Below are 26,053 nucleotides of genomic sequence, written 5' to 3' on the forward strand. Positions count from 1 at the left end.
AGCTAAAAACAAGAAGGTCATGGGCATTAATAAGAAGTTGGTCCTCCGTTTGCTGCCTTAACAGCCTTCACTAGTTGTGGAAACTTGATTCCATTCAGTCAAAAGAACACTAGTGGGGTCGGGCACTGATGTTGGGCGATTAGGCCTGTCTCGCAGTCAGCATTCTAATTCATCCCAAGGGTGTTTCGATGGGGTTGAGGTCAGGACTCTGTGCCGGCCAGTCAAGTTCTTCCATACCGATCTCGACAAACATTTCTGTATGGACGTTGCTTTGCGCACGGGGACATTGTCATGCTAAAACAGGAAAGGGCCCTCCCCCTACTGTTGCCACAAAGTTGGAAGCACAGAATGGTCTAGAATGCCATTGTATGCTGAAGCATTAAGATTTCCCTTCACTGGAACTAAGGGGCCTAGCCCGGACCATGAAAAACAGCCTCAGACCATTATTTCTCCTCTAATAAACTTTACAGTTGGCACTATGCATTGGGGGAGGTAGCGTTCTCCTGGCATCCGCCAAACCCAGATTCGTCCATTGGAATGGTGAAGCGTTATTCATCACACCAGAGAATGCATTTCCAGTACTCCAGAGTAAAATGGTGGCGAGCTTTACACCACTCCAGCTGACGCTTGGCATTGCGCATGGTAATCCTAGGCTTGTGTGCGGCCGCTCGGCCACGGAAACCCATTTCATGAAGCTCCCGATGAACAGTTCCTGTGTTGACGTTGCTTCCAGAGGCAGTTTGGAACTCAGTAGGGAGTGTTGCAACCGAGGACAGATTATTTCTACACGCTGCGCATTTCAGCACCTGGCGCACCCGTTCTGTGAGCGTGTGTGGCCTACCACTTCAAGCCTGAGCCGTTGTTGCTCCTAGACCTTTCCAATTCAGAATAACAGCACTGACTGTTGACCGGGGCAGCTCTAGCAGGGCAGAAATTTGACAAACTGACTTGTTGGAAAGGTATCATCCTATAACGGTGCCACGTTGAAAGTCACTGATCTCTTCAGTAAGGCCATTCTACTGCCAATGTTAATCTATGAATATTGCATGGCTGTGTGCTCGATGTTATACACCTTACAGCAACGGGTGGGGCTGAAATAGCTGAATCCACTGATTTTGTATATGTTGTGCACTTTCTGTCTGGTTTTAGTTGTTTAAGTTTTTACTGAAACTATTTCATATTCATTTTGACAAAATAAACACTTAGGCAGCCCACCCAAGACTTTTTATGCAGAAAAAAAACCTGGATATTATCAGACTGGCACACATCTGCTGTATGTAGTCTTAATCCCTGCTGGTCATGTCAGTCTCTGATCCTGTCCGTCCTCCCTCCCGCCATCGCTCAGCTCCGGGGGAATAAGGAGTGCATGGGCCCAGCCACCGCCGGTAACGACAGTGTCACCTCTGATGAAGGACTCTTTCATCATCCTCCCGCCTCTGATCCTCTGACATCCCTACATCCTTTCTCCCCTCTCTTTCCTCTCATCTGTTTTCTCCTCCTCTGATCCTCTGACATCCCTACATCCTTTCTCCCCTCTCTTTCCTCTCATCTGTTTTCTCCTCCTCTGGTCCTCTGACATCCCTACATCCTTTCTCCCCTCTCTTTCCCCTCATCTGTTTTTTCCTCCTCTGCGGTGGTTGAGATGCTAAGCCATAACAACAGCAGCAGATTGCCTGTGGTGGTGTATTGTCCAATAGTCCCAGCCTAACAAACAGATGAATGAATGCCTTTAAAGCACCGGAATGGGACTCTGACAAGTCGACATCAACAGGTTAAATTATCTGGGCGAATAATGAGTGAGGCTATAGAGGGCTAGAGCTAGCCTAGATCTCAGCTATTCTCCTCACAGTGGCTCTGCATGGCCTGCAAATTAATACAACAGATGCTGTCTGCACCACCTCTCCCATCCCTGCAGACTACTGACTGGTACACGCATTCACAGACTAGCTTCAAGTAAATTACAGGGAAGCGTTAGTCAAGTGGGGCTAGAATGAATTATGTCAGCAAATCAGAATGTCTCAAAAGGTAGGTGAGAGAAATGAGCACATTAGACTAATGGAGGGATTGGCATCGTAATGGCTTCTTTGATGAAAGCTAGAAATCCCATCGCCTGGCCTCAAGAAGACAAAAGCAGAATCCAGTGAGAATCTAGTGTTGTGTTGTGGAGCCAGTGAGCTAACCTGCAGTGTTGAGGGACTCATTCCCAGAGATGGGAGAGGAGGTAATGGTAATGGTAATGCAGACAGAGACAGACAGACAGACAGACAGACAGACAGACAGACAGAGACAGAGACAGAGACAGACAGAGTGAGCAGAGTGAGCATAGTAGCACAGAGCAGAGTAATTAAGACAGACCTGCTCGATCCTGCTCTCTGGGGAAGGGGCAGCCGATGTCTTAGCTGACTGATCCACACACACACAAACACAACCCCGGAGCAGATCTCAGAATGAGGAGTCTGCCTGGAGAGCCAGGATCTGAGAGAGAAGTGCTGTATGTCATAGAGCCATATATAATGAAAATGTCATATTTGTACTACACATACATGACACTCATATAGGTTAACTACATGTTTTGAAGCAATCTTCTGCTGAGCAGTCCTCTCCTTTCCAGAGTAGTGGCACACGGCTCTTTATTAAAGAAACTGACAGCAGCAGTAAAATGTGCCTTAATAATATCAGCGCTGTCTTCCATCCATCACACAGTGAGGAATGACTCTCTCTAACCGTCCCACCCGCACTGCTCTCCGCTCTCTGGTTCAGGGAGCCCCGGTTAAACCAACAAACATTTTGTTTTATTGACCATCCATAAAAAGCAGAGCATTAGGGAAGTAGCGTTGTATAATGGTGGTCATTATATTAAAGCAACGTAGGAAGAGGAGGGGAGCAGTTTGTGAGAGCAGAGTGCTCAGCCAATGTCCTGTTCCCTTTCTGAACACTTAGCTTTACACGGCTGATGTTCAGGTCATTCAGTTCCACAAATTCAGCTCCAATGCCAGTTAAGACCACTCTGTATGTCTGTGGAAACATTCCAATTACATGTCTCTGTCAGTGTCAGTCAGGGCTCTTTGTGAAGGTGGGTTCTTGGTAGTGGGTACTGTCTGGGGATTGGAGTGAGAGACCACTCTGGTTCAATCATCCCCCTCATACACTGCATCTTCTATTCAGACCTTTTGTGAGACAGTTTTTCTAATCATACAACCCGTGTCAAAAGCCCGGCCCTGAGTTCTCATTAGAACGTTTATCTGACATACAGACAGTCTCATCCACAAGCATGCATGCATGAACTATGAGGGTGCCACAGGGTTCAATTCTCGGGATGACTCTTGTCTCTGTATATATCAATGATGTCACTCTCGCTGCTGGTGATTCTCTGATCCACCTCTATGTAGACTACACCATTCTGTACACAGTTGAAATCAGAAGTTTACATACACCTGAGCCAAATACATTTAGACCCGGACATTTAATCCTTGTAAAATTATCTGTTTTAGGTCAGTTAGGATCACCACTTTATTTTAAGAATAATAGTAGAGAGAATGATTTATTTTAGCTTTTATTTCTTTCATCATTCCCAGTGGGTCAGAAGTTTACATACACTCAATTAGTATTTGGTAGCATTGCCTTTAAATTGTTTAACTTGGGTCAAACGTTTCAGGTATCCTTCCACAAGCTTCCCACAATAAATTAGGTGAATTTTGGCCCATTCCTCCTGACAGAGCTGGTGTAACTGAATCAGGTTTTTTTTTTTTTTTTTTTTTTTTTTTTTTTGGTAGCCAAATGTGATGTACAAAACGGAGCTATTTCTAATACACAAAGAATCTTTTTGGAAAAACTGAGCATCTGCTATCTAACAGTCTCCTCATTGAAAACATCAGAAGTTCTTCAAAGGTAAGTTATTTTATTTGAAGGCTTTACTTGTTTTTGTGATAGTTGCCTGCTAAATGCTAACGCTAATGCTAACGCTAAATGCTACGCTAGCTAGCTACTGTTACACAAATGATTGTTTTCCTATGGTTGAAAAGCATATTTTGAAAATCTGAGATGACAGTGTTGTTAACAAAAGGCTAAGCTTGAGAGATAGCATATTTATTTCATTTCATTTGCGATTTTCATGAATAGTTAACGTTGCGTTATGGTAATGAGCTTAGGTCTATAAATAGAATCCCGGATCCGGGTTTGGTCGTCGCAACAGGTTAAGCCATTTTGCCACATCTTTGGAAGTATGCTTGGGGTCATTGTCCATTTGGAAGACCCATTTGCGACCAAGCTTTAACTTCCTGACTGATGTCTTGAGATGTTGCTTCAGTATATCCACATAATGTTCCTGTCTCATGATGCCATTTATTTTGTGAAGTGCACCAGTCCCTCCTGCAGCAAAGCACTCCCACAACATGATGCTGCCACCCCCGTGTGGTTGGGATGGTGTTCTTCGGCTTGCAAGCCTCCCCCTTTTACCTCCAAACATAACGATGATCATTATGGCCAAACAGTTCTATTTTTGTTTCATCAGACCAGAGGACATTTCTAAAAAAAAAATACAATCTTTGTCCCCATGTGCAGTTGCAAACCGTAGTCTGGCTTTTTTATGGCGGTTTTGGAGCAGTGGCTTCTTCCTTGCTGAGCGGCCTTTCAGGTTATGTCGATATAGGACTCGCTTAACTGTGGACATAGATACTTTTGTACCTGTTTCCTCCAGCATCTTCACAAGGTCCTTTGCTGTTGTTCTGGGATTGATTTGCACTTTTCGCACCAAAGTAAATTAATCTATAAGAGACAGAACTCAATCCTGAGCGGAATGACGGCTGTGTTGTCCCATGGTGTTTATACTTGGGTACTATTGTTTGTACAGATGAACGTGGTAATTTCAGGCATTTAGAAATTGCTCCCAAGGATGAACCAGACTTGTGGAGGTCTACCATTTTTTTCTGAGGTCTTGGCTGATTTATTTGGATTTTCCCATGATGTCAAGCAAAGAGGCACTGAGTTTGAAGGTAGGCCTTGAAATACATCCACAGGTGCACTTCCAAATGACTCAAAGGATGTAAATTAAAGGTCTCAACCTTTAAGTCTTTACTGAAGACTGATCTCTTCAGTAAGTCCTATGATTGAGTGTAGTCTGGCCTAGGAGTGTGAAGGTGAACGGAAAGGCTCTGGAGCAACGAACCGCTCTTGCTGTCTCTGCCTGGCCGGTTCCCCTCTCCCCACTGGGACTCTCTGCCTCTAACCCTATTACAGGGGCTGAGTCACTGGCTTACTGGCACTCTTTCATGCCATCCCTAGGAGGGGTGCATCACTTGAGAGGGTTGAGTCACTGACGTGATCTTCCTGTCTGGGTTGGCTTTGTGGGCTATACTCGGCCTCGTCTCAGGATTGAAGGTTGGTGGTTGAAGATATCCCTCTATTGGTGTGGGGGCTGTGCTTTGGAAAAGTGGGTGGGATTATATCCTTCCTGTTTGGCTCTGTACGGGGGTATCATTGGATTGGGGCCACAGTGTCTCCTGACCCCTCCTGTCTCAGCCTCCAGTATTGATGCTGCAGTAGTTTATGTGTCGGGGGGCTAGGGTTAGTTTGTTATATTTGGAGTACTTCTCCTGTCTTATCCAGAGTCCTGTGTGAATTGTAGTATGCTCTCTCTAATTGTCTCTTTCTTTCTCTCTCTCTCTCGGAGGACCTGAGCACTAGGACCATGCCTCAGGACTACCTGGCATGATGACTCCTTGCTGTCCCCAGTCCACCTGGCTGTGCTGCTGCTCCAGTTTCAACTGTTCTGCCTGCAGCTATGGAACCCTGACCTGTTCACTGGACATGCTACCTGTCCCAGACTTGCTGTTTTCAACTCTCTAGAGACAGCAGGAGCGGTAGAGATACTCTTAATGATCGGCTATGAAAAGCCAACTGACATTTACTCCTGAGGTGCTGACTTGCTGCACCCTCGACAACTACTGTGATTATTATTATTTGACCATGCTGGTCATTTATGAACATTTGAACACCTTGGCCATGTTCTGTTATAATCTCCACCCGGCACAGCCAGAAGAGGACTGGCCACCACTCATAGCCTGGTTCCTCTCTAGGTTTCTTCCTAGGTTTTGGCCTTTCTAGGGAGTTTTTCCTAGCCACCGTGCTTCTACACCTGCATTGCTTGCTGTTTGGGGTTTTAGAATGGGTTTCTGTACAGCACTTTGAGATATCAGCTAATGTAAGAAGGGCTATACAAATACATTAGATTTGATTTGAATTAGCCTATGAGAAGCTTCTAAAGCCATGACATCATTTTCTGGAATATGCCAAGCTGTTTAACCTGTTGGATCTCTAGGGGCGCTATTTCATTTTTGGATAAAAAACGTTCCCGTTTTAAGCGCGATATTTTGTCACGAAAAGATGCTCGACTATGCATATTCTTGACCGTTTTTGAAAGAAAACACTCTGAAGTTTCAGAATCTGCAAAGATATTGTCTGTAAGTGCCCCAGAACTCATTCTACAGGCGAAACCAAGATGATGCGTCAAGCAGGAAATGAGCAGAATCTCTGAAGCTCTGTTTTCCATTGTCTCCTTATATGGCTGTGATTGCGCAAGGAATGAGCCTACACTTTCTGTCGTTTCCCCAAGGTGTTTGCAGCATTGTGACGTATTTGTAGGCATATCATTGGAAGATTGACCATAAGAGGCTACATTTTCCAAGTGTCCGCCTGGTGTCCTGCGTGGAATTCGGTGCGCAAAGGCCAGCTGCTTGTACTTTTCCATTTGATTGAGGGGAGAAACCATGCTTCCACGAACGATATATCATTGAAGAGATATGTGAAAAACACCTTGAGGATTGATTCTAAACAACGTTTGCCATGTTTTCAGTCGATATTATGGAGTTAATTTGGAAAAAAGTTCGCGTTTTGAGGACTGAATTTTCGTTTTTTTTTTGGTAGCCAAATGTGATGTACAAAACGGAGCTATTTCTAATACACAAAGAATATTTTTTGGAAAAACTGAGCATCTGCTATCTAACTGAGAGTCTCCTCATTGAAAACATCCGAAGTTCTTCAAAGGTAAATGATTTTATTTGAAGGCTTTTATGTTTTTGTTGAAATCTTGCGTGCTGGATGCTAACGCTAATGCTAACGCTAAATGCTACGCTAGCTAGCCACTTTTACACAAATGATTGTTTTCCTATGGTTGAGAAGCATATTTTGAAAATCTGAGATGACAGTGTTGTTTACAAAAGGCTAAGCTTGAGAGATGGCATATTTATTTCATTTCATTTGCGATTTTCATGAATAGTTAACGTTGCGTTATGGTAATGAGCTTAGGTCTGTAAATAGAATCCCGGATCCGGGTTTGGTCGACGCAACAGGTTAACTGTACATCTGGCCCTTCTTTGGACACTGTGTTTTAACAAACTTTGAAACGAGGTTCAATGCAATACAATTCTCCTTCCGTGGCCTCCAACAGCTTTTAAATGCTAGTAAAACTAAATGCATGATATTCAACAGATTGCTGCCCACACCCGCCCGCCCGACTAGCATCACTACTCTGGACGGTTCTGACTTATATATTTTGACAACTACAAATACCTGTCTGGTTAGACTCTAAACTCTCCTTCCAGACTCACATTAAGGATCTATAATCTAAAATTTAATCTAGAATCCGCTTCCTATGCTGCCAAACATACCCTAGTAAAACTGACTATCCTACTGATCCTTGACTTCGGCGATGTCATTTACAAAATAGCCTCCAACACTCTAGTCAGCAAACTGGATGTAGTCTATCACAGTGCCATCCGTTCTGTCACCAAAGCCCCATATACTACCCACGACTGCAACATGTATGCTCTCGTTGGCTGGCCCTCGCTACATAGTCGTCGCCAAACCCACTGGCTCCAGGTCATCTATAAGTCTTTGCTAGGTAAAGCCCCGCCTTATCTCAGCTCACTGGTCACCATAGCAACACTCAAATGTAGCACGCGCTCCAGCAGGTATATTTCACTGGTAATCCCCAAAGCCAACACCCACTTTGGCTGCCTTTCCTTACAGTTCTCTGCTGCCAATGACTGAAACGAATTGCAGAAATCACTGAAGCTGGAGACTCATATCGCCCTCTCTAACTTTAAGCATCAGCTGTCAGAGCAGCTTACCGATCACTGCACCTGTACATAGCCAATCTGTAAATAGCACACCCATCTACCTCATCCCCAGGCAGTTAACCCACTGTTCCTAGGCCGTCATTGAAAATAAGAATTTGTTCTTAACTGACTTGCCTAGTTAAATAAAGGTTCAAAAATAGTTAAAAAAAATATATATCGTTTTTTTTTCTCCTTTGCACCCCAGTATCTCTACTTGCACATTCATCTTCTGCACATCACTCCAGTGTTTATTAGCTAAATTGTAATTATTTCACCACTATGGCCTATTTATTGCCTTACCTCCCTAATCTTCCACATTTGCACACACTGTGCATAGATTTGTCTATTGTGTTATTGACTGAATGTTTGTTTATGTGTAACTCTGTGTTGTTTTTGTCGCACTGCTTTGCTTTATCTTGGCCAGGTCGCAGTTGTAAATGAGAACTTGTTTTCAACTGGCCGACCTGGTTAAATAAAGGTGAAATAAAAATAAAATAAAATGAACAAACGCACGCACGCACACACACACATCACAGCTAGGATGGTCGAAATTTTGCGTTGAAATCCACAATTGGATCTCAACGCAACTTTGTGTGATACCTATAAAGTAACAGACATAGACTATAGTATAGACAGTGTAGTGTCAGAGAGAGAGATAAAAATAAAGAGAGAGAAAGGCAGAGAGAGAGACACAGATATTAAAAAGACACAGAGAGCAAGAGAGTGAGAGAGAAAGAAAGAGAGAGACAGTGTGACAGAAATGAGACAGTAACACAGAAAGACCCACAGGAGGAACTGAGGAACCCAGCTATATATTCATGAGACTTTCTGACCTGGAACAAGATCTACACTATCTCTCTTTACTGCTCTGGATTTTCTCTCACTCTCCAAATGTCTCTTCCACTAACAATCTCTGCAACCATCTCTCACATTCTTTCGGTATTCATATTATCTCCATTCACCCACTAACTTCCCTGTGTTGCTTCTCTCTCTGTTTTCCACATAAACTAGATTCCCATCTCCCCCTCACCTTTCCATGCTTAATTAAATAAAGGATAAATATAAAAAAAAATATATAAGAAAAAATAACACAAGCCTTGTTTTAGGGCTAACCTTAATTAACCCTACCCATTTTTTGTGTGTGAATTGTTTGCATGTTTTAGCAACTTCCGGATTCATGACAATGGTGATGGAGAGAAGAGGCGGGAGTAAGAGGCAGGCTTGCCAATTAGAACTCAGATCTCAGCATGTCATGAGTCTATGTCTTACCTCCACCTATCAGATCTCAGCATGTCGTGGGTCTATGTCTTACCTCCACCTATCAAATCTCAGCATGTTGTGAGGCTATCTTACCTCCGCCTCTCTGCACCAGCATGCTGACCTCACTTCCTTTGGGGCACTTGCTGAGCATGTCCACCACTTGGTTGTGGCTCATGCTCTGGACGTTCCTCTTGTTCACCTCTACGATAATGTCCCCCTCCTTCAGGCCCCTGCAGCGGGGGTAGTCCACTATCTGTTTGACCCTCTGTCCTCCCCCTGCAGGGCTGTCTGCGATGGTGAACCCAAAGCCTTTGTCTCCCTTCTCCATGTGCACTGTGATCAGCTCCGGCTGCGTCGCTATGGATGACGCCAGCGTCACAGAGTCGCTGAGGTAACCGTGCGAGCTGTTGGACGCCACCTCGGCGGAGGAGGGACTGTGTGGTCTCGACTCCCTCATGCCATTAACGGGGCCCCCAGTATGGCTGCCGTGGCTGGACGGGGAGTCGTAGCTATCCTGGCCATTGACGATGATGGGCTCCTTGTCCACGATGGCCACGGAGGTCACCATGCTGGTGTTTGGGTCGTCGGGGTCAAAAGGAAGGGGGTAGCCGCGGCACAGCTCCAGGTTGACCATGGAGCCAATATGGATGGACTGGAAGACCTTCACCACCTGGGCGTGGGTGTAGCCTAGCACGCATGTGTCATTGACACTCACGATCACGTCACCTGAGGGGAAGAGAAGAAGAAATTCGTGTTGGATAATTAGCTCCATGTCAAAAACTAAAATCTTGGAAGTAACAAACTGTAGAACGCCTACAGTACACTATAAAACCTACACCAGTAAAGTGTCACCAATTCAAATCCTGGAGAGCACCAGATTCAGCTAATAAACCAATCAATCAACCTTGATTAGTCAATTGTTTTAGTGTGGGTTGGAACAAAAGCCTGCACACTCTGTAGCTCTTAAGGAGTTGGTGAACACCTCCTAATAGTGACAGGGACGGATAGAGCGGCGGCCCACCTGTCTCCATCTTGCCGTCGAGGGCAGCAGGCCCGTCCAGAACCAGACTCTTGATCTGAAGAAACTCATCAGGCTCGTCGCCCCCGACAACGGTGAAGCCGAACCCCCGGTGGCTCTTCCTCAGTTTGGTGTTGATGAAGGTTCCCTTTAGCTCTGCTGGGTTCCGCGTGAAGAAGGGCTTCCCTCCTGTAAAAAAAACACACACACAAGCCTTACACACCTTTCATAAGAACCCGTTGATCTCATGTGCAGTGCTAGCCAAATAAGGAGGGGCTATCCTACACAGTCTTGGCTCTGGATCAGTGAGGGCTCTGTGAGAGATGTGTTGATGTGACAAGCTCCATGAATCATAAAGAGACTGATTATGATTGATTGATTAATTAGGTTAAGAGGGATTCAAAGAGCTAGGGGGTACCAGCTTGTCTGTGCCTGAGAATGGGGGTAATCCTGTGGTAAATCCCCCAGACCGTGCCCCAGCCTCAGCCTGTGAGGCTGCTATCCCCTATGGAGAGCTACACTTTTGGGTAGAGAGGGAGAGGGGAGAGAGAGATGGAGAGGGGGAGAGAGAGGGAGAGAGGGAGGGGCAGAGAGCGGATGGGGCAGAGAGAGTGTGAGAGGCAGAGAGAGAGGAGATAGGGGTTGAGGGAGTAAATTGATGAAGGAACAGGAAACACATCCACTGAGTTGCATAGGGAAATGGACCAATACCCTCATAAAACTAGGATATTAACCTGGCCAGGACTTACGTTTGGGCCCGATGAGGGGCGGCAGTGGGGGTCCAGCCTGGGGATCCCTGTAGGTCTCCTGGTGGTTGGCGGTATAGCTGGCCAGCGGGGCACCAGCCAGGGTGGCATCCTCTATCCATTCTGGAACAACAAAGGGCATACTTCCTGTCTCTGGTGCCTGTACAGTTACACCGATTCCTTATGGTTCCCCAATGGGTGGCTAGGAAACTACTGTACTGCATTGAGCCAGAATGGCTGCCAATGAAAGAAATACCACGTAATCCAATCTCTGACAGATCTAAATGGCAGCCTCACTGTGTAATGTATCAGAGGCTTAAGTCTTCATTAATATTCTCAGTATTAAGATTCAATCAATAAAAGAGTAAAAGTCTTCACAGATATTGAGCGTACAGAGATATTGACCTTAAAGGAGGAAAAGTCAGCAAGTAATCAAGTCAGAAGCGTATTTAGCTGAGCCTGCAGAAGGGGGATCAATAGCCTGGTCCCTAGTGGTGTGACCTGCATGTCGCGGGGAAAATCTGAGTGACATCGTACATCTAATATAGAAAGAGGTAAACCCAGGGCACACTCAGACTTAAACCACTTGTCCTGAAAAACCTTTCACTGGGAGAGCAAGACCCAGAAAGGATTCAAATATAGGGATACATTTACATTGCGGTAAAACACTCTTCAATGTATAATTGTCAAACCCAAACTTACCTAGAACTGCACACTTCCAAAATTATTCACATAAGCACAAATCCTTCGGAGAAAGAATCAGTGACACTTAAAACATTGCCAAATTAAACCAAAAAGACCTCTCTTCAAGGCCATTAAAATAAATCATAGGTATGCCTTTATGGTTTCTCAATAGCAAATCATAAAGCGCCAGAAGCAGAGTAGAGCAGAGCAGAGCAGCAGGACAAAGAGACAGATAGGCACGATCACAGACATGAAGAAAGAAAGGAATGACGCCCGGCGGGCTGGAAACGAACCTCGGATGTAGCGCTCACCTTCTGGTGGCTGCTGTTGCTCGAGCTGCTTCAGCCGCTTAGCCTCCAATATAGGGTTCTCATACTGGGTCTTCCTGTTAATGTGACTGAGAGAGGGAGGAAGAGAGGGAGGGAAAAGGGGAGAATGAGACAGGATGGGAGCGGGATAGAGAAAGATAATTGAGTCAGTGAAAAGTAGAGCGTAAGTAAGAACAAGGGGGATAATAAAAGGAAAGAAATTAGATCAAAAAGAGAAAGAAAAAAGAACAGAAGAAAGCCAAAGGGATCAGGCCAGGGGTGGAGAAGAAGGGATAAAGAAAGAGAAAGATTGAGTTACAGAGAGGCCGCGATGAAAGAGTGAACACAACACACAGATAGACAAAGTCTCTGGTGGCCTATGCTCCAGGAGCCAAGGGCTCAAGTCAAGGAAGTCAAGTCTGGTACAGACAATGCTCTGGTGGATCAGAGGAGACAGAGACGACGAGGCCTGAATATCAACAGCATCACACAATCACTGAGGAGCACTGCTTCAGGAGGTTAACACCACCACCACAACCACGTCATACCACAACCCGACAAGGAATTAAAGGAGCAGTACACCGTAAGGAAATGTCACTTCAAACAGTATGGAAACATTATGCAATTATGCATTAAACAGGAAACAATAGGAATAATGTATATGGAAAAATCTCAGAAAACAAAACTGGGCATCTGCCTCGAAGGTATTGCTTTGAACAACAGCAAAACAATTGCACCCCAAGGTCTAGATGAGAAACCCTGTGTCTAAATCATCATGACGGCAACAAAATGGCCTATAATCCCCAAAACAGCCTGCATTTGATGTTGTTTTGCAATGTTCCAGGGCACTGCTCAGTGTTAAATGCATTGTAAATGTACAGTACAGTGAGGTCATTTTAAATGCGACAGATGTGTGTGTGTGTGTGTGTGTGTGTGTGTGTGTGTGTGTGTGTCACTACTTACTCCACATAGTAAACACCATAGACTGGGTCATCTATTTTCTCCCAGCCTGTTGGCAGCTCTGGAAGAGAGGTAGAGAGAGGAGGAAACGGCACGTTGTTAGAGATGGTGCTCATTGTTAAGACAGTAGGTCACTGAATACCTTTTCCTACCACACACAGCCTGTCAGTCACTGGGGAGTGAGCAGGACTCCAGAGGCTGTCTGGACCTGGCTCTTGGCTCCTGGCAGGACACGGCTGACATTTAACACATCAGATAGACACTACGGGGGGATTTGACCGATAATGATCAACACCAGACGCTCAGATGGCGAAGAGGAGCTGGCGGTATGTGTGTGTGGTGGTCTAAATGTCAATTTTGGTTTAAAAATGTGTCGTTTAAATACGTCACGTGAAGATATATTTTCTTATTGTTCGTGGCAGTAAGGGAATCTGATGTACAACGTTGACCGACATCGCTGATGTAGGCGTGGTGTGTATATAATGGTATTCAATGTTGTCCTTGATTGTTTTATCACTGTCTGTCGCATAGCATTGTAGAACTTCACGACCTCGATCATGTATTTATTCACCGCGGTCAAATTCATTAATGATGAGTTGTGTGAGAGGATGTTTTTAATTTTGTGTGTAACCAGGGACACTCGCATGTATATCTTCCATGACATCGATGCTGAGAATGAACGCCATAAATGGCCTGACAACACGGCCATAAAATGAGACCAATTAAATCAGAACTTTTTAGATAGAGACATGCATTAGTCATCTGTGAAGGCTGCTACATTGATACAGTCTAAGTATGTCTCAGTACGGCAGAGCAACTCATTATCTCTCCATACAGAGTAGTGTGATTAAAACAGCAGAGATGGAGTTAGCTAGCTACTGTACCAATTGGCTATAGGGAAACGCCAGAGTGCTGTAATTGGTTACAAACAGATGTGTATAACTGAGTCCTCCGCTGTACAGTATCAGTCCCGCATCTCATTAACCTCAGCCTATATTCTGACGAGTGGTGTACAAATTCTCTCCACCAGCTTTAGAGGATTTGGAGTCAAGGTGTTAAGCCGGGAGAGGAGGGGGGGGGGTTGTGTTATGGTTGGAACATCCACAATACAGGGACTAGGCTTTAATATTGTCCGATGTTCTAAAGGGGAACATTATACTTTGAGCCAGCAGCACATCACTCACCGTAAATTAGAATCACTCTGTATTTCACACCAGAGTGTCTGTATTTCTTTTTTTTATGTACTTTATTTATAGATTTTCAGATTTGAGAACAAAAAGAAAAACAGTACAACAAAACCAACCCCTCATTCACCCACCCACCCACCCATACAGCCATCCCACCCATACCTCCCATCCCTCCCATCCCATCCTATCCCATCCACCCACCCACCCACCCACCAGTGGCAGTATTTCTAAAGGAGATCCTGCCTGTGTGTTATTATTGCTGGGTGCCAGAGCCATCACGTCACTGCTGGGCTTGCCGATACTGAGTGGGTGTAGTGGGATGAATCTGACACTTCAAAAAGAGCTCCCCTCTCCACGCTCCCCGGATGACCCCCACGCACACTCCAGCTCAAGGGTGACTAAGGTGACAAATTGTCGATTAAACTTTTTGCATCTCATTCTGTCTTCCTGACTATTTGATTGCTCCTGAGCGAGGAGCTGCACTACAGGGGCCATACGTCTGCAGTCCTATACACAACTGGAGTAATTGCCTTTCATAATCAATACGTATTGACTGTGTTCATCCAATCTGAGCAATGGTATTAACAATGGCTGCTCCTACCTTGGCTGCTGTTCACCACATGGAGGCGGCTAAACACTGGTCTAGGATCAGTTCACCCTTACTTATCTCAGACCTAACCTTAAACCAGGGGTGTTTTCATGTCTCCCTAGCAATTAATTGATATCACTGATTGACCTGGTATTGCACACTCCTGGTTTCTCAGGTATAATTAAATCTCTGATTAATAGAAAATAACAAACATCCTCAAATACTGATGACATTGGAGGATTGTGACTATTCACCCAAGTATTCCCCACTGAAATAGAATAGTGGGTAGTAGTTTTCTGAGCCCATCTCAGAGCCATGGCTGTTTAATAACCTCTAGTGACTACCCATCCCACATGCGGGAGCGTAATCATCGACTGACACTAATTAGCATAACGCAACGAACATAAATATTTCTAGAAAATATTCCTATTCATGAAAATCACAAATGAAATATATTGAGACACAGCTTAGCCTTTTGTTAATCACCCTGTCATCTCAGATTTTCAAAATATGCTTTATAGCCAAAGCTAGACAAGCATTTGTGTAAGTTTATCGATAGCCTAGCATAGCATTTTGTCCAGCTAGCAGCAGGTAACTTGGTCACGGAAATCAGAAAAGCAATCAAATTAAATCGTTTACCTTTGATGAGCTTTGGATGTTTTCACTCACGAGACTCCCAGTTAGATAGCAAATGTTCCTTTTTTCCAAAAATATTATTTTTGTAGGCGAAATAGCTCCGTTTGTTCTTCACGTTTGGCTGAGAAATCGCCAGGAAATTGCAGCCACGAAAACGCCGAAAAATATTCCAAATTAGCTCCATAATATCAACAGAAACACGGCAAACGTTGTTTATAATCAATCCTCAAGGTGTTTTTCAAATATCTATTCCGATAATATATCCGCCGGGACAATTCGTTTTTCAGTAGGACCGATTGGAATAATGGCTACCTCTGTATTTTACGCGAGAGTCACTCTGGGAGCCATCAGGTGACCACTTACACAATGTATCAGCTTACGGGTATTCTTCAACATAAATGCGTAAAACTACATCACTATGCTGTAGACACCTTCGGGAATACGGAGAAAGAGTAATCTGGTTGATAGCCCATTCACTGCTCAATAGGGACGCATTGGAACACAGCGCTTTCAAAACATGAGGCACTTCCGGATTGGATTTTTCTCAGGCTTTTGCCTGCAACATCAGTTCTGTTATACTCACAGACAATATTTTTTACAGTTTTGGAAACTTTAGAGTGTTTTCTATCCTAAGCTGTCAATTATATGCATATTCTAGCATCTTGTTCTGACAAAATATCCCGTTTACTACGGGAACGTTATTAAACAAAATTAAAGCCCCCATCTGGCTCCAGAGACTGATGCACCAGCAGACAGTGGTGGGTAAAGTGCTCTTTGCTAGCCCAGTTTGCTAGCCCAGTTTGCTAGCCCAGTTATAATATGAGCCCCAGTGGATGGAATGATGGGGCTTGAGAGTGAGAGGTCCATTTGACGAGAGGCCCATTAGGAAATTATCATCAGGTCAATGTGCCTCTCGTCAATGGTTCTCTCTTTAATAGGGCACGCTGGCTCGCGGGCGTGTGGGTTAACCCTGCAAGAACTGCCCACTCAGCAGACACAAGCCAGCAAGCTCGCACACACACACATGCAAGCACACACAAACAATATATTACAATATATATATATATATATATATACAATATATTATTAACCATTTGATGATAATGTTTACACCCTCTAGGCAGAAAGGAAGAGATGTTATAAGCTGTAAGAAGCCAGGGTGACATTGTCACTGAAGCAGTACAGGAAGCATGTTATACAGTAGCCAGGTTTCCCAGAAGACACAGCAGGGGGGAGGGGAGAAAAGAAAGAGGCCTACCTAGCTCACTGTCCAGCTCTTCTGTGTGTACCCCTTCTTCTCCAGGAGAAAGCCATCAGGCCAGGAGAGAGAGAGTGGAGGACCAAGTGTGGGGATTGAAGAGACAGGGGGGGGAAAAGGAGAGAGAGCAGGGAAGAGAAAGAGAGAGAGCACCAGAGGGTTAGAGATTGATTTTGATTCCAAGCCTCAAGCAAGCTAAGAGAGCAGCACAATTTGGCTCCATACATTGTGAAAACATAATGTTTCTGGAATGGTTTGCTCCCGAGTTGCGCAGAAGTCTAAAGAACTGCATCACAGTGCTAGAGGTGTCACTACAGACACTGGTTAGATTCCAGGCTGTATCACAACGGGCCGCGATTGGGAGTCCCATCGGGTGGCGCGCAATTGGCCCAGAGTCGTCCGGGTTAGGGTTTGGCTGGGGTAGGCCATCATTGTAAATAAGAATTTGTTCTTAACTGACTTGCCTAGATAAATAAAATGATAAATAAAAAGCAAATGAATAAAAAGCTAAATCCAAGCTAAATCTATACTAAAATCACTTCATGCATCTTGTCAATATCTGTCATATTATCTTTATATTAGCCACGGTCTGTAACATAACGTTAAACACACTTCATACTTTGCCATTGGGTGACACTGTTTCATATTTACTAAAGCCCTCGAAAAACCAGCTCCAGAAATCAATAGGTGCATTAAAGTGAAATAAATGTGTCATACCAGAGAGACAGACATACATTATAATACTGAACTGAACATTTTAGGTTGGGGCGGGTGAAAAGAGCTGCCACTAAATATGAATCATAGTTCATATACCATATGCTTGACAATATGAATAATCTCTCCATCTATCCTGTGTCCTCATGCAGCGGTTTGAGAGGATAGAACTAATAGGAGCCATCTCATCAACACAAGTACCTCAGAACACATGCAGAGGACACATGGTGGGGGAGAGGAGGAGAGAGAGAGACAGGAGGGAGAGAGAGGAGGGAACAGAGAGGAGGGAACAGAGAGGAGGGGAGATAGAGATGGGGAGATAGAGGTGGGGAGATAGAGGTGGGGAGAGGAGAGGAAGGGAGGGGAGAGAGAGGAAGGAGGAGGGGAGAGAGATGACGGGAGAGAGAGGAAGGAGAGGAGGGAGTGGAGGGGAGAGAGAGGAAGGAGAGAGAAGCAGATTTAGTGCCAGTGTTTTGAGTGGGTGGGTGGGTGGGCTTGTATTTGCTCCTCTACAGTTCAAGGTACATATTTTATTGATGCTAGATGATGCAAATAACCCAGTCAGTCCTTCAGGCTGCCAGGGCGTCTTGCTCAGACTTTACCGCAGGCAGGCAGCACACGAGAGACCAGAATATTACTCTGTCTCATCTCATTTCACACTATGGTGGCTCAAGTGTGCCATCTGCAGGCCACTCATGGAATCACAGATGTGACAGACAAGCATCTGATTTCACACACACACACAGAGCCTGTGGTGGACGTACCATCATCTTCACATTCTTCCAGAGGTTTGGGAGGCTTGTCCAGGCAGCGTGGGTCGATCCAGGAAGTGGTTTTTGTGTTGTGGCTATAGATAGACACACATAACAGAATCACAGACAGAAACATTGTTCTGACTGGGAAGGCATCAAACACTCACTGTCTGAAAAACATCCCCACTTCCATGGCTAAATATGATACACACTGTTAAGTAATCAGACTCAATGTTAAAGGCAAGTGTCAAAGGTAGAAAGTGGCACAATATTTTCTTGAGAAGATTGTAATTTAAATAATATTATGGATGTTGGGTATAGAGCCATGTAGCCTATGTTATATAGTGTGTTATGGGGAGTAACGTGTGCATAGGATACATACTCTATAAAGTAGAGCTCTCCGTTCTCGGTGTAGGCCATCTCCCAGTTGTCAGTTAGAGGTCCCAGGGGGTCCTCTTCTGTGGGAGGATGGCTGAGGTGTATGTGTGTCTGCTGAGAGTCCTCCGTGGTGGATGACAAAGTGTTGTTCACACCGTAGGACGGGGCGTTCTCACGCGGGGCGTAGGGGTGCTCGTCAGGTTCACTCGAGTCTCCTGTGGGGGGAGGGTGGCGGGAAGGGGAAGACATGTGTAAACAAAATGCACACATTCTGTGGCAATGACACTATAGTTTGGTGGCCTTTCGGTTACAAGTCCAACGCTCTAACCACTAGGTTACCTGCCGCCCCAGGTATCAGGCTGAGTTTTGACAGATACAAATCTGTCGTTCTGCCCCTGAACAAGGCAGTTAACCCACTGTTCCTAGACCGTCATTGAAAATAAGAATTTGTTCTTAACGGACTTGCCTAGTTAAATAAAGGAATAAAAAAATATATAGAATAAAATAAAACAAAAATACTGTCTGGTAGTTTAGAGGTAAAGGAATCTCTCTCCCTTTCACAAACACACACACTTGGCGAACACTTGACTACTGTTGTTGCTGACTGAGCGAGGCCCCTGATCTGACCTCTTGGGGAGAGTGATGATTAGATTAGTGCTCCTGTTCTCTCTGAGGACATCAAATCATATTCACACCTCTGGCATCTGGCTAGGCTACAAATACTGGTAACAAATTAACTACTCTTGGTCCAATCTGAAATCAAACCCACATCACCACAAAAATTCTCGGACTTGAGTCAGGCTGCATTGCTGAAGAGTAAGGGTCAGTTAATGAGACCCAATCACAAATAAAATACCAATACCTAAATATACCAGGAGAGTGGAGGAGAATAGATTTTGTTTAAAGCACTGATTATTCCGTACAAAAGACAAAAACTAACAACGTAGTACTCTCAAATGTTAAATATTGAACATTACCAAACACAACAGTCACCAAACAGCAATTACAAAATGTTAAAAAAAAAACAGCAATCACAACATGTAAAAACCAGCAATCACAAAATGTAAAAAAAAAAAAACTGCAATCACAACATGTAAAAAAAAAAACTGCAATCACAACATGTAAAAAAAAAACCAGCAATCACAACATGGAAAAACCAGCAATCACAACATGGAAAAACCAGCAATCACAACATGGAAAAACCAGCAATCACAACATGGAAAAACCAGCAATCACAACATGGAAAAAAAAAAACAGCAATCACAACATGGAAAAAAAAACCCAGCAATCACAACATGGAAAAACCAGCAATCACAACATGGAAAAACCAGCAATCACAACATGGAAAAAAAAAAAACAGCAATCACAACATGGAAAAACCAGCAATCACAACATGGAAAAACCAGCAATCACAACATGGAAAAACCAGCAATCACAACATGGAAAAAAAAAAAACTGCAATCACAACATGGAAAAACCAGCAATCACAACACGGAAAAACCAGCAATCACAACATGTAAAAACCAGCAATCACAACATGTAAAAACCAGCCATCACAACATATAAAAACCAGCAATCACAACATGTAAAAAACAGCAATCACAACATGTAAAAAACAGCCATCACAACATGTAAAAAACAGCAATCACAACATGTAAAAAACAGCAATCACAACATGTAAAAGTCACATATGCGTGACTCATACATGTAGACCGACCTGTGTTCACGAGCCTAGTATTTCTAGAAAAATATTTATTATCTATTGCAAAAACAAAAGAAAACAGTGAGATGTTAGATGAAAACTGATATCAAGAACACACACACACACACAGAACAAAAACGAAAAACACTTCTACATCACAGTTCTACAAGTAAGAAAATGATCATGCTCCTGTTCACAAGTACATTGAGTGGATACATATTCATTCTCTCAAACAGCACATGTGAAATCATGTTGTATTAGTGACCATTAGCAACTTAATTCAGACAGAAACAGACAGAAAGCCACCATACTGGTTTCAAACATGAAAGGTACACATTCTGCTATCGCAGCCAGGTGGCACTATTTTTTCTGCTCTCAGATATACAGTGGCGGATGTAGACTGAACAACCAACTAACCCCTCACCACACAAAGGACCACTTGTATCCCACACTCTTTCCCATAGCCCAGCAGTCTCTCCCTCCCTCCCTCCCCCTCTCCCCATAGCCCAGCAGTCTCTCTTCCTCCCACTGTCCTTTTCCCTCACCCACTCTCTAACAGTCTTTCCCTGTCCCTCCTCTCTCTCTTACCTGTTAAACTACTGTTCATCTCCGGGAGTTCCTCGTCCTCCTCCAGGTCTACAGGCACTATTCCAGCATTTTGCATCTCATTGTAGGACTTGGTGCGCCGGGGAGTGGAGTGCTGGGAGCCCGGGAGGCTGTCTTGCAAAGCATCACTGGTAATCACTTTCCCACTAGGGGGCTGCCTTGGCGGCTTGGGTGTTCCATAATAGTTACCTAGGCAACAGGAGGACATTAGCATGTTTAGAAAAAAAGGAGAGAAGGAATAAAGAGGAAGGCGGGAGAAGAGGGGGGTATAATCACAGAGTCTTTGTATGCAGATGAGGGGACTAAGAAGGCATGACCACAGAGTTTGGGATTTGTAGTCTAGTGCATTCTATTGGAGGAAGTGAGGAGGCTGTTTGTTTCCTCTGGGTGAGTGGAGCATTGTCTAGGCCCACTGGCCAAGCTACAGTGACAGAACAGCCACTTCATTAATTGTGCATGTGAATGAATGGTATTTATGCATGACATGTGTAATGCTCCACAGGTGTTGATTGCGATTCTTCGCTATTAAAATATACACAATACTGAAAGTTGCTTGCGAACAATGGCAGACACCTTCCCCTTCTCTCACGTCTTCGACCCCTTTCACACCGAACATAATGCCAGGGTAATGATGACTTTATCCTGTGGGAATGGGATTATACACACAGGGTGTGAATCCCTTGTAGTCTTGACTACTAAATGCAGAAACCTGTTTAATTAAAAAACTCCTAGTACACTCACCTCCAGAGATATACAGCACACTACACCCAACATACAATAAATACCAAAGTAAACAACTTGTCCAGGATTCAACTGATGACCTGCTGCAAATAGTTACCTTCATATGCTCCTATTTCCAGAAGGGTCCCACTCTGCTCCAAAGCCAGAAAGTCCTCCACAGGCAGGAAGTTGTAATCTATTCCAGGGACCTCTCCGTCACGTGGGGGGCGGGTTGTACCTGAGGAGCCAATAAGAGAGTGGAACGGGTCAGTCAACCAAGAAGATAAGACAATGTTAGGTGATGGTATGGCCAATATTAATGTAGCCTTCCACACAGGAAATGTGGCTAAAATTGGAGTGAGATTAACTCAGATATATGCTCCAATATAAATATATAAATAGTCAGTAGTTAGGTTTTCATCCAATTGACAATAGATTTTCATACGAATATTCTAAAATCCGAAATAAAAATGGTGTCAATTTTTCCATCAGAGAAATGTTTCCATCATATCTCTGAATCCTGGCTTAGGAAGGCGACCAAAAATTCGGACATTTCCATCCCCAACTACAACATTTTCCACCAAGTTAGAACTGTTGCAATCCACCACGGAGGACTCTGTTGCAATCTACTGCAGAGAGTCTGCAGAGTTCTGTCATGCTATCCAGGTCTGTGCCCAAACAGTTCGAGCTTCTACTTTCCAGAAATAAGTCTCATTGTTGCCGCTTGTTATTGACCCCCCACAGGACACCATATGTGAATTAATCGCCCCCCATTTATATTCAGAGTTTGTACTGTTAGGCGACCCAAACTGGGATATGCTTAACACCCAGGCCGCCCGACAATCTAAATTCGATGCCCTCAATCTCACACAAATGATTATGGAACCTACCATGTACAACCCCAAATCCGTAAACACGGGCACCCTCATCCTGACCAACCTGCCCTCTAAATACTCCTTTGCTGTCTTCAACCAGGATCTCAGTGATCACTGCCTCATTGCCTACGTCCGTAATGGGTCCACGGTCAAACGACCACTCCTCATCACTGTCCAATGTATAACACATCAGCAAGAAGGCCTTTCTAATCGGCCTGGCCCGGGTATCCTGGAAGGATATTGACTTCATCCCGTCAGTAGAGGATGCCTGGTTATTCTTTAAAAGTGCTTTCCTCACCATCTTAAATAAGCATGCCCCATTCAAAAAACGTAGAACCTTGGTTAACTCCAAACCTGACTGCCCTTGACCAGCACAAAAACATCATGTGGCGTACTGCATTAGCATCGAATAGCCCCCGCGATATGCAACTTTTCAGGGAAGTTAGGAACCAATATACACAGGCAAATAGGAAAGCAAAGACTAGCTTTTTCAAACGGAAATTTTCATCCTGTAGCACAAACTCCCAACATTTCTGGGACACTGTAAAATACATGGAGAATAAGAGCACCTCCTCCCAGCTGCCCACTGCACAGAGGCTAGGAAACACTGTCACCACCGAAAAATCTACAATAATCGAGAATTTCAATAAGCATTTCTCTACGGCTGGCCATGCTTTCTACCTGGCTACCCCTACCCCGGTCAACAGCTCTGCACCCCCCACAGCAACTTGCCCAAGCCTCCCCCATTTCTCCTTCACCCAAATCCAGATAGCTGATGTTCTGAAAGAGCTGAAACTTCTGGACCCCTACAAATCAGCTGGGCTAGACAATCTGGACCCTCTCTTTCCAAAAATTATCCGCCACAATTGTTGCAACCCCTATTACTAGCCTGGTCAACCTCTCGTATCATTTGAGATCCCCAAAGATTGGAAAACTGCGGCAATCATCCCCCTCTTCAAAGGGGGAGACACTCTAGACCCAAACTGTTACAGACCTATATCTATCCTATCCTGCCTTTCCAAGGTCTTCAAAAGCCAAGTTAATAAACAGATCACCGGCCATTTTGAATCCCACCGTACCTTCTCCGCTATGCAATCTGGTTTCCGAGCTGGTCATGGGTGCACCTCAGACACGCTCAAGGTCCTAAAAGATATCATAACCTTCATTGATAAAAGACAATACTGTGCAGCCGTATTCTCGACCTGGCCAAGGCTTTCAACTCTGTCAATCGTCGTATTCTTATCGGCAGACTCAACAACCTTGGCTTCTCAAATGACTGCCTCGTCTGGTTCACCAACTACTTCTCAGACAGAGTTCAGTGTGTCAAATCGGACAGCCTGTTGTCCAGACCTCTTGCAGCCACAGGGTTCAATTCTCAGGCCGACTTTTTTCTCTGTATACATCAATGATGTCGCTCTTGCTGCTGGTGATTCTCTGATCCACCTCTACGCAGACGACACCATTCTGTATACATCTGGCCCTTCTTTGGACAATATGTTAACAAACCTCCAAACGAGCATCAATGCCATACAACTCTCCTTCCGTGGCCTACAACTGCTCTTAAATGCAAGTAAAACTAAATGCATGCTCTTCAACCGATCGCTGCCTGCACCTGCCCGCCCGTCTAGCATCACTGCTCTTGCCGGTTCTGAATTTGTGGACTATTACAAATACCTAGGTGTCTGGTTAAACTGTAAACTCTCCTTCCAGACTCACATTAAGCATCTTCAATCCAAAATGTAATCTAGAATCAGCTTCCTATTTCGCAACAAAGCATCCTTCACTCACGCTGCCAAACATACCCTCGTAAAACTGACTATCCTACCGAACCTTGACTTCGGCGATATTATTTACAAAATAGCCTCCAACACTCTACTCAGCAAACTGGATGCAGTCTATCACAGTGCCATTCGTTTTGTTCCCAAAGCCTCATATACTACCCACCACTGCGACCTGTATGCTCTTGCTGGCTGGCCCTCGCTTCATATTTGTCGCCAAACCCACTGGCTCCAGATCATTTATAGATCTTTGCTAGGTAAAGCCCCACCTTATCTCAGCTCACTGGTCACCATAGCAGCACCCACCCATAGCACACGCTCCAGCAGGTATATTTTGCTGGTCACCCCCCAATTCCAACTCCTCCATTGGCCACCTTTCCTTCTAGTTCTCTGCTGCCAATAACTGGAACGAATTGCAAAAATCACTGAAGCTGGAGACTCATATCTCCCTCACTAACTTTAACCATCAGCTGTCAGAGCAGCTTACAGATCATTGCACCAGTACATAGACCATCTGTAAATAGCCCACCCAACTACCTCATCCCCATATTGTTATCTTTTTTGTTTGCTCCTTTGCACCTCAGTATCTCTACTTGCACATTCATCTTCTGCACATCACTCCAGTGTTTAATTGCTAAATAGTAATTATTTCGCCACTATGGCCTATTTATTGACTTACCTCCCTAATCTTACTTAATTTCCACACACTGTATATAGACTTGTCTATTGTTTTATTGATAGTACGTTTGTTTATTCCATGTGTAACTGTGTTGTTTGTGTCGCACTGCTTTGCTTTATCATGGCCAGGTCGCAGTTGTAAATGAGAACTTGTTCTCAACTGGCATACCTGGTTAAATAAAGGTGAAAAAAAAGACAAGTTCAATTGGTTTCCATTGCATTTGCAACTCTACTGATGGTTTTGTCACAAATAAAATGTGTATTTAGCAAATGTGCCTACTCTGGTAATGGCACCAGTGCTCCAGCCAACAGCTTGCAGATACAGTGCGGTTATAGCATACATGATGAGATTATTGTGGACAAAGGTGCAAGATTATTTAGATTTTTCCAAACGGCAGCCAAGCATTGATCATCATGTCACCAGAATAAGAGCCTAAATATTTATTGAAAAGAGCATCAAGCTCATCACCCTGCACTTTCACCCAGGAGCGCAACTTTGGTTTTAGAAGTGGGGGGTACATAATTATTCTATATATTTTGTTTTATCCAGTCGGATAAACACATCTCAGAATGTGGGGGGGGGGGGGGACGACATGACCCCCAGTCCCCAGTGAAAGTTGCGCTCCTGCTTTCATCACACTGAAGTACATCATAACTTATTTCATCTGTAGCCTAATAACCTGCATGATTTCCCGAGTCGTAGTGGAAGGACCACACAACATATCATCACGGGACTCCAGGTTTACGTTGATATGGTGGTTATTATATCAATATTTGCGAAGAAAAGCGGTTCCACTGCCATTTCTCCTATAATTAATTTTACAGACACAAAAAGATCCCACCTAAAGTTTACTGACAAATGTGCTGTTTCCATCAGGCCTGTTGTGATTTTTAATTAGACATGTTCTTTACTCACGTAAAAAGGTTGGATGGAAACCACAGGAGTTGAGGCACCTAATTTGGGGAGAACGGGCTTGTGGTAATGACTGGAGCAGAGTCCATAGAATAGTATCAAATACATCAAACATGGTTGCCAGGTGTTTGATGCCATTCCATTTGCTCCTTTCCACACATTATTATGAGCCGTCCT

General features: G+C 44.3%; 1 protein-coding gene across 12 annotated transcripts in view; it reads right to left on the reverse strand.

Moving 5' to 3' along the window:
- LOC139371215 (membrane-associated guanylate kinase, WW and PDZ domain-containing protein 1-like) overlaps positions 1 to 26,053 on the reverse strand; it is a 173,765-nt gene that overhangs the window by 38,796 nt on the left and 108,916 nt on the right. For 8 of the 12 annotated variants that reach the window (XM_071111407.1, XM_071111411.1, XM_071111406.1 and 5 more), the window contains 10 exons: positions 21,751 to 21,870; positions 20,895 to 21,101; positions 18,609 to 18,819; positions 18,239 to 18,321; positions 16,761 to 16,796; positions 13,094 to 13,151; positions 12,116 to 12,219; positions 11,142 to 11,261; positions 10,396 to 10,581; positions 9,468 to 10,100 (listed from right to left, as the gene is read on the reverse strand). In XM_071111407.1, the coding sequence (XP_070967508.1) occupies positions 9,468 to 10,100; positions 10,396 to 10,581; positions 11,142 to 11,261; positions 12,116 to 12,219; positions 13,094 to 13,151; positions 16,761 to 16,796; positions 18,239 to 18,321; positions 18,609 to 18,819; positions 20,895 to 21,101; positions 21,751 to 21,870 (1,758 nt within the window). Of the gene's footprint in view, positions 1 to 9,467; positions 10,101 to 10,395; positions 10,582 to 11,141; positions 11,262 to 12,115; positions 12,220 to 13,093; positions 13,152 to 16,760; positions 16,797 to 18,238; positions 18,322 to 18,608; positions 19,660 to 20,894; positions 21,102 to 21,750; positions 21,871 to 26,053 lie in introns of those variants that run through there. The other 4 variants (XM_071111408.1, XM_071111418.1, XM_071111409.1 and 1 more) reach the window with 3 other exon arrangements.

The sequence above is a fragment of the Oncorhynchus clarkii genome, chromosome 17 (assembly GCF_045791955.1).
Source record: "Oncorhynchus clarkii lewisi isolate Uvic-CL-2024 chromosome 17, UVic_Ocla_1.0, whole genome shotgun sequence".
Classification (NCBI taxonomy): domain Eukaryota; kingdom Metazoa; phylum Chordata; class Actinopteri; order Salmoniformes; family Salmonidae; genus Oncorhynchus; species Oncorhynchus clarkii.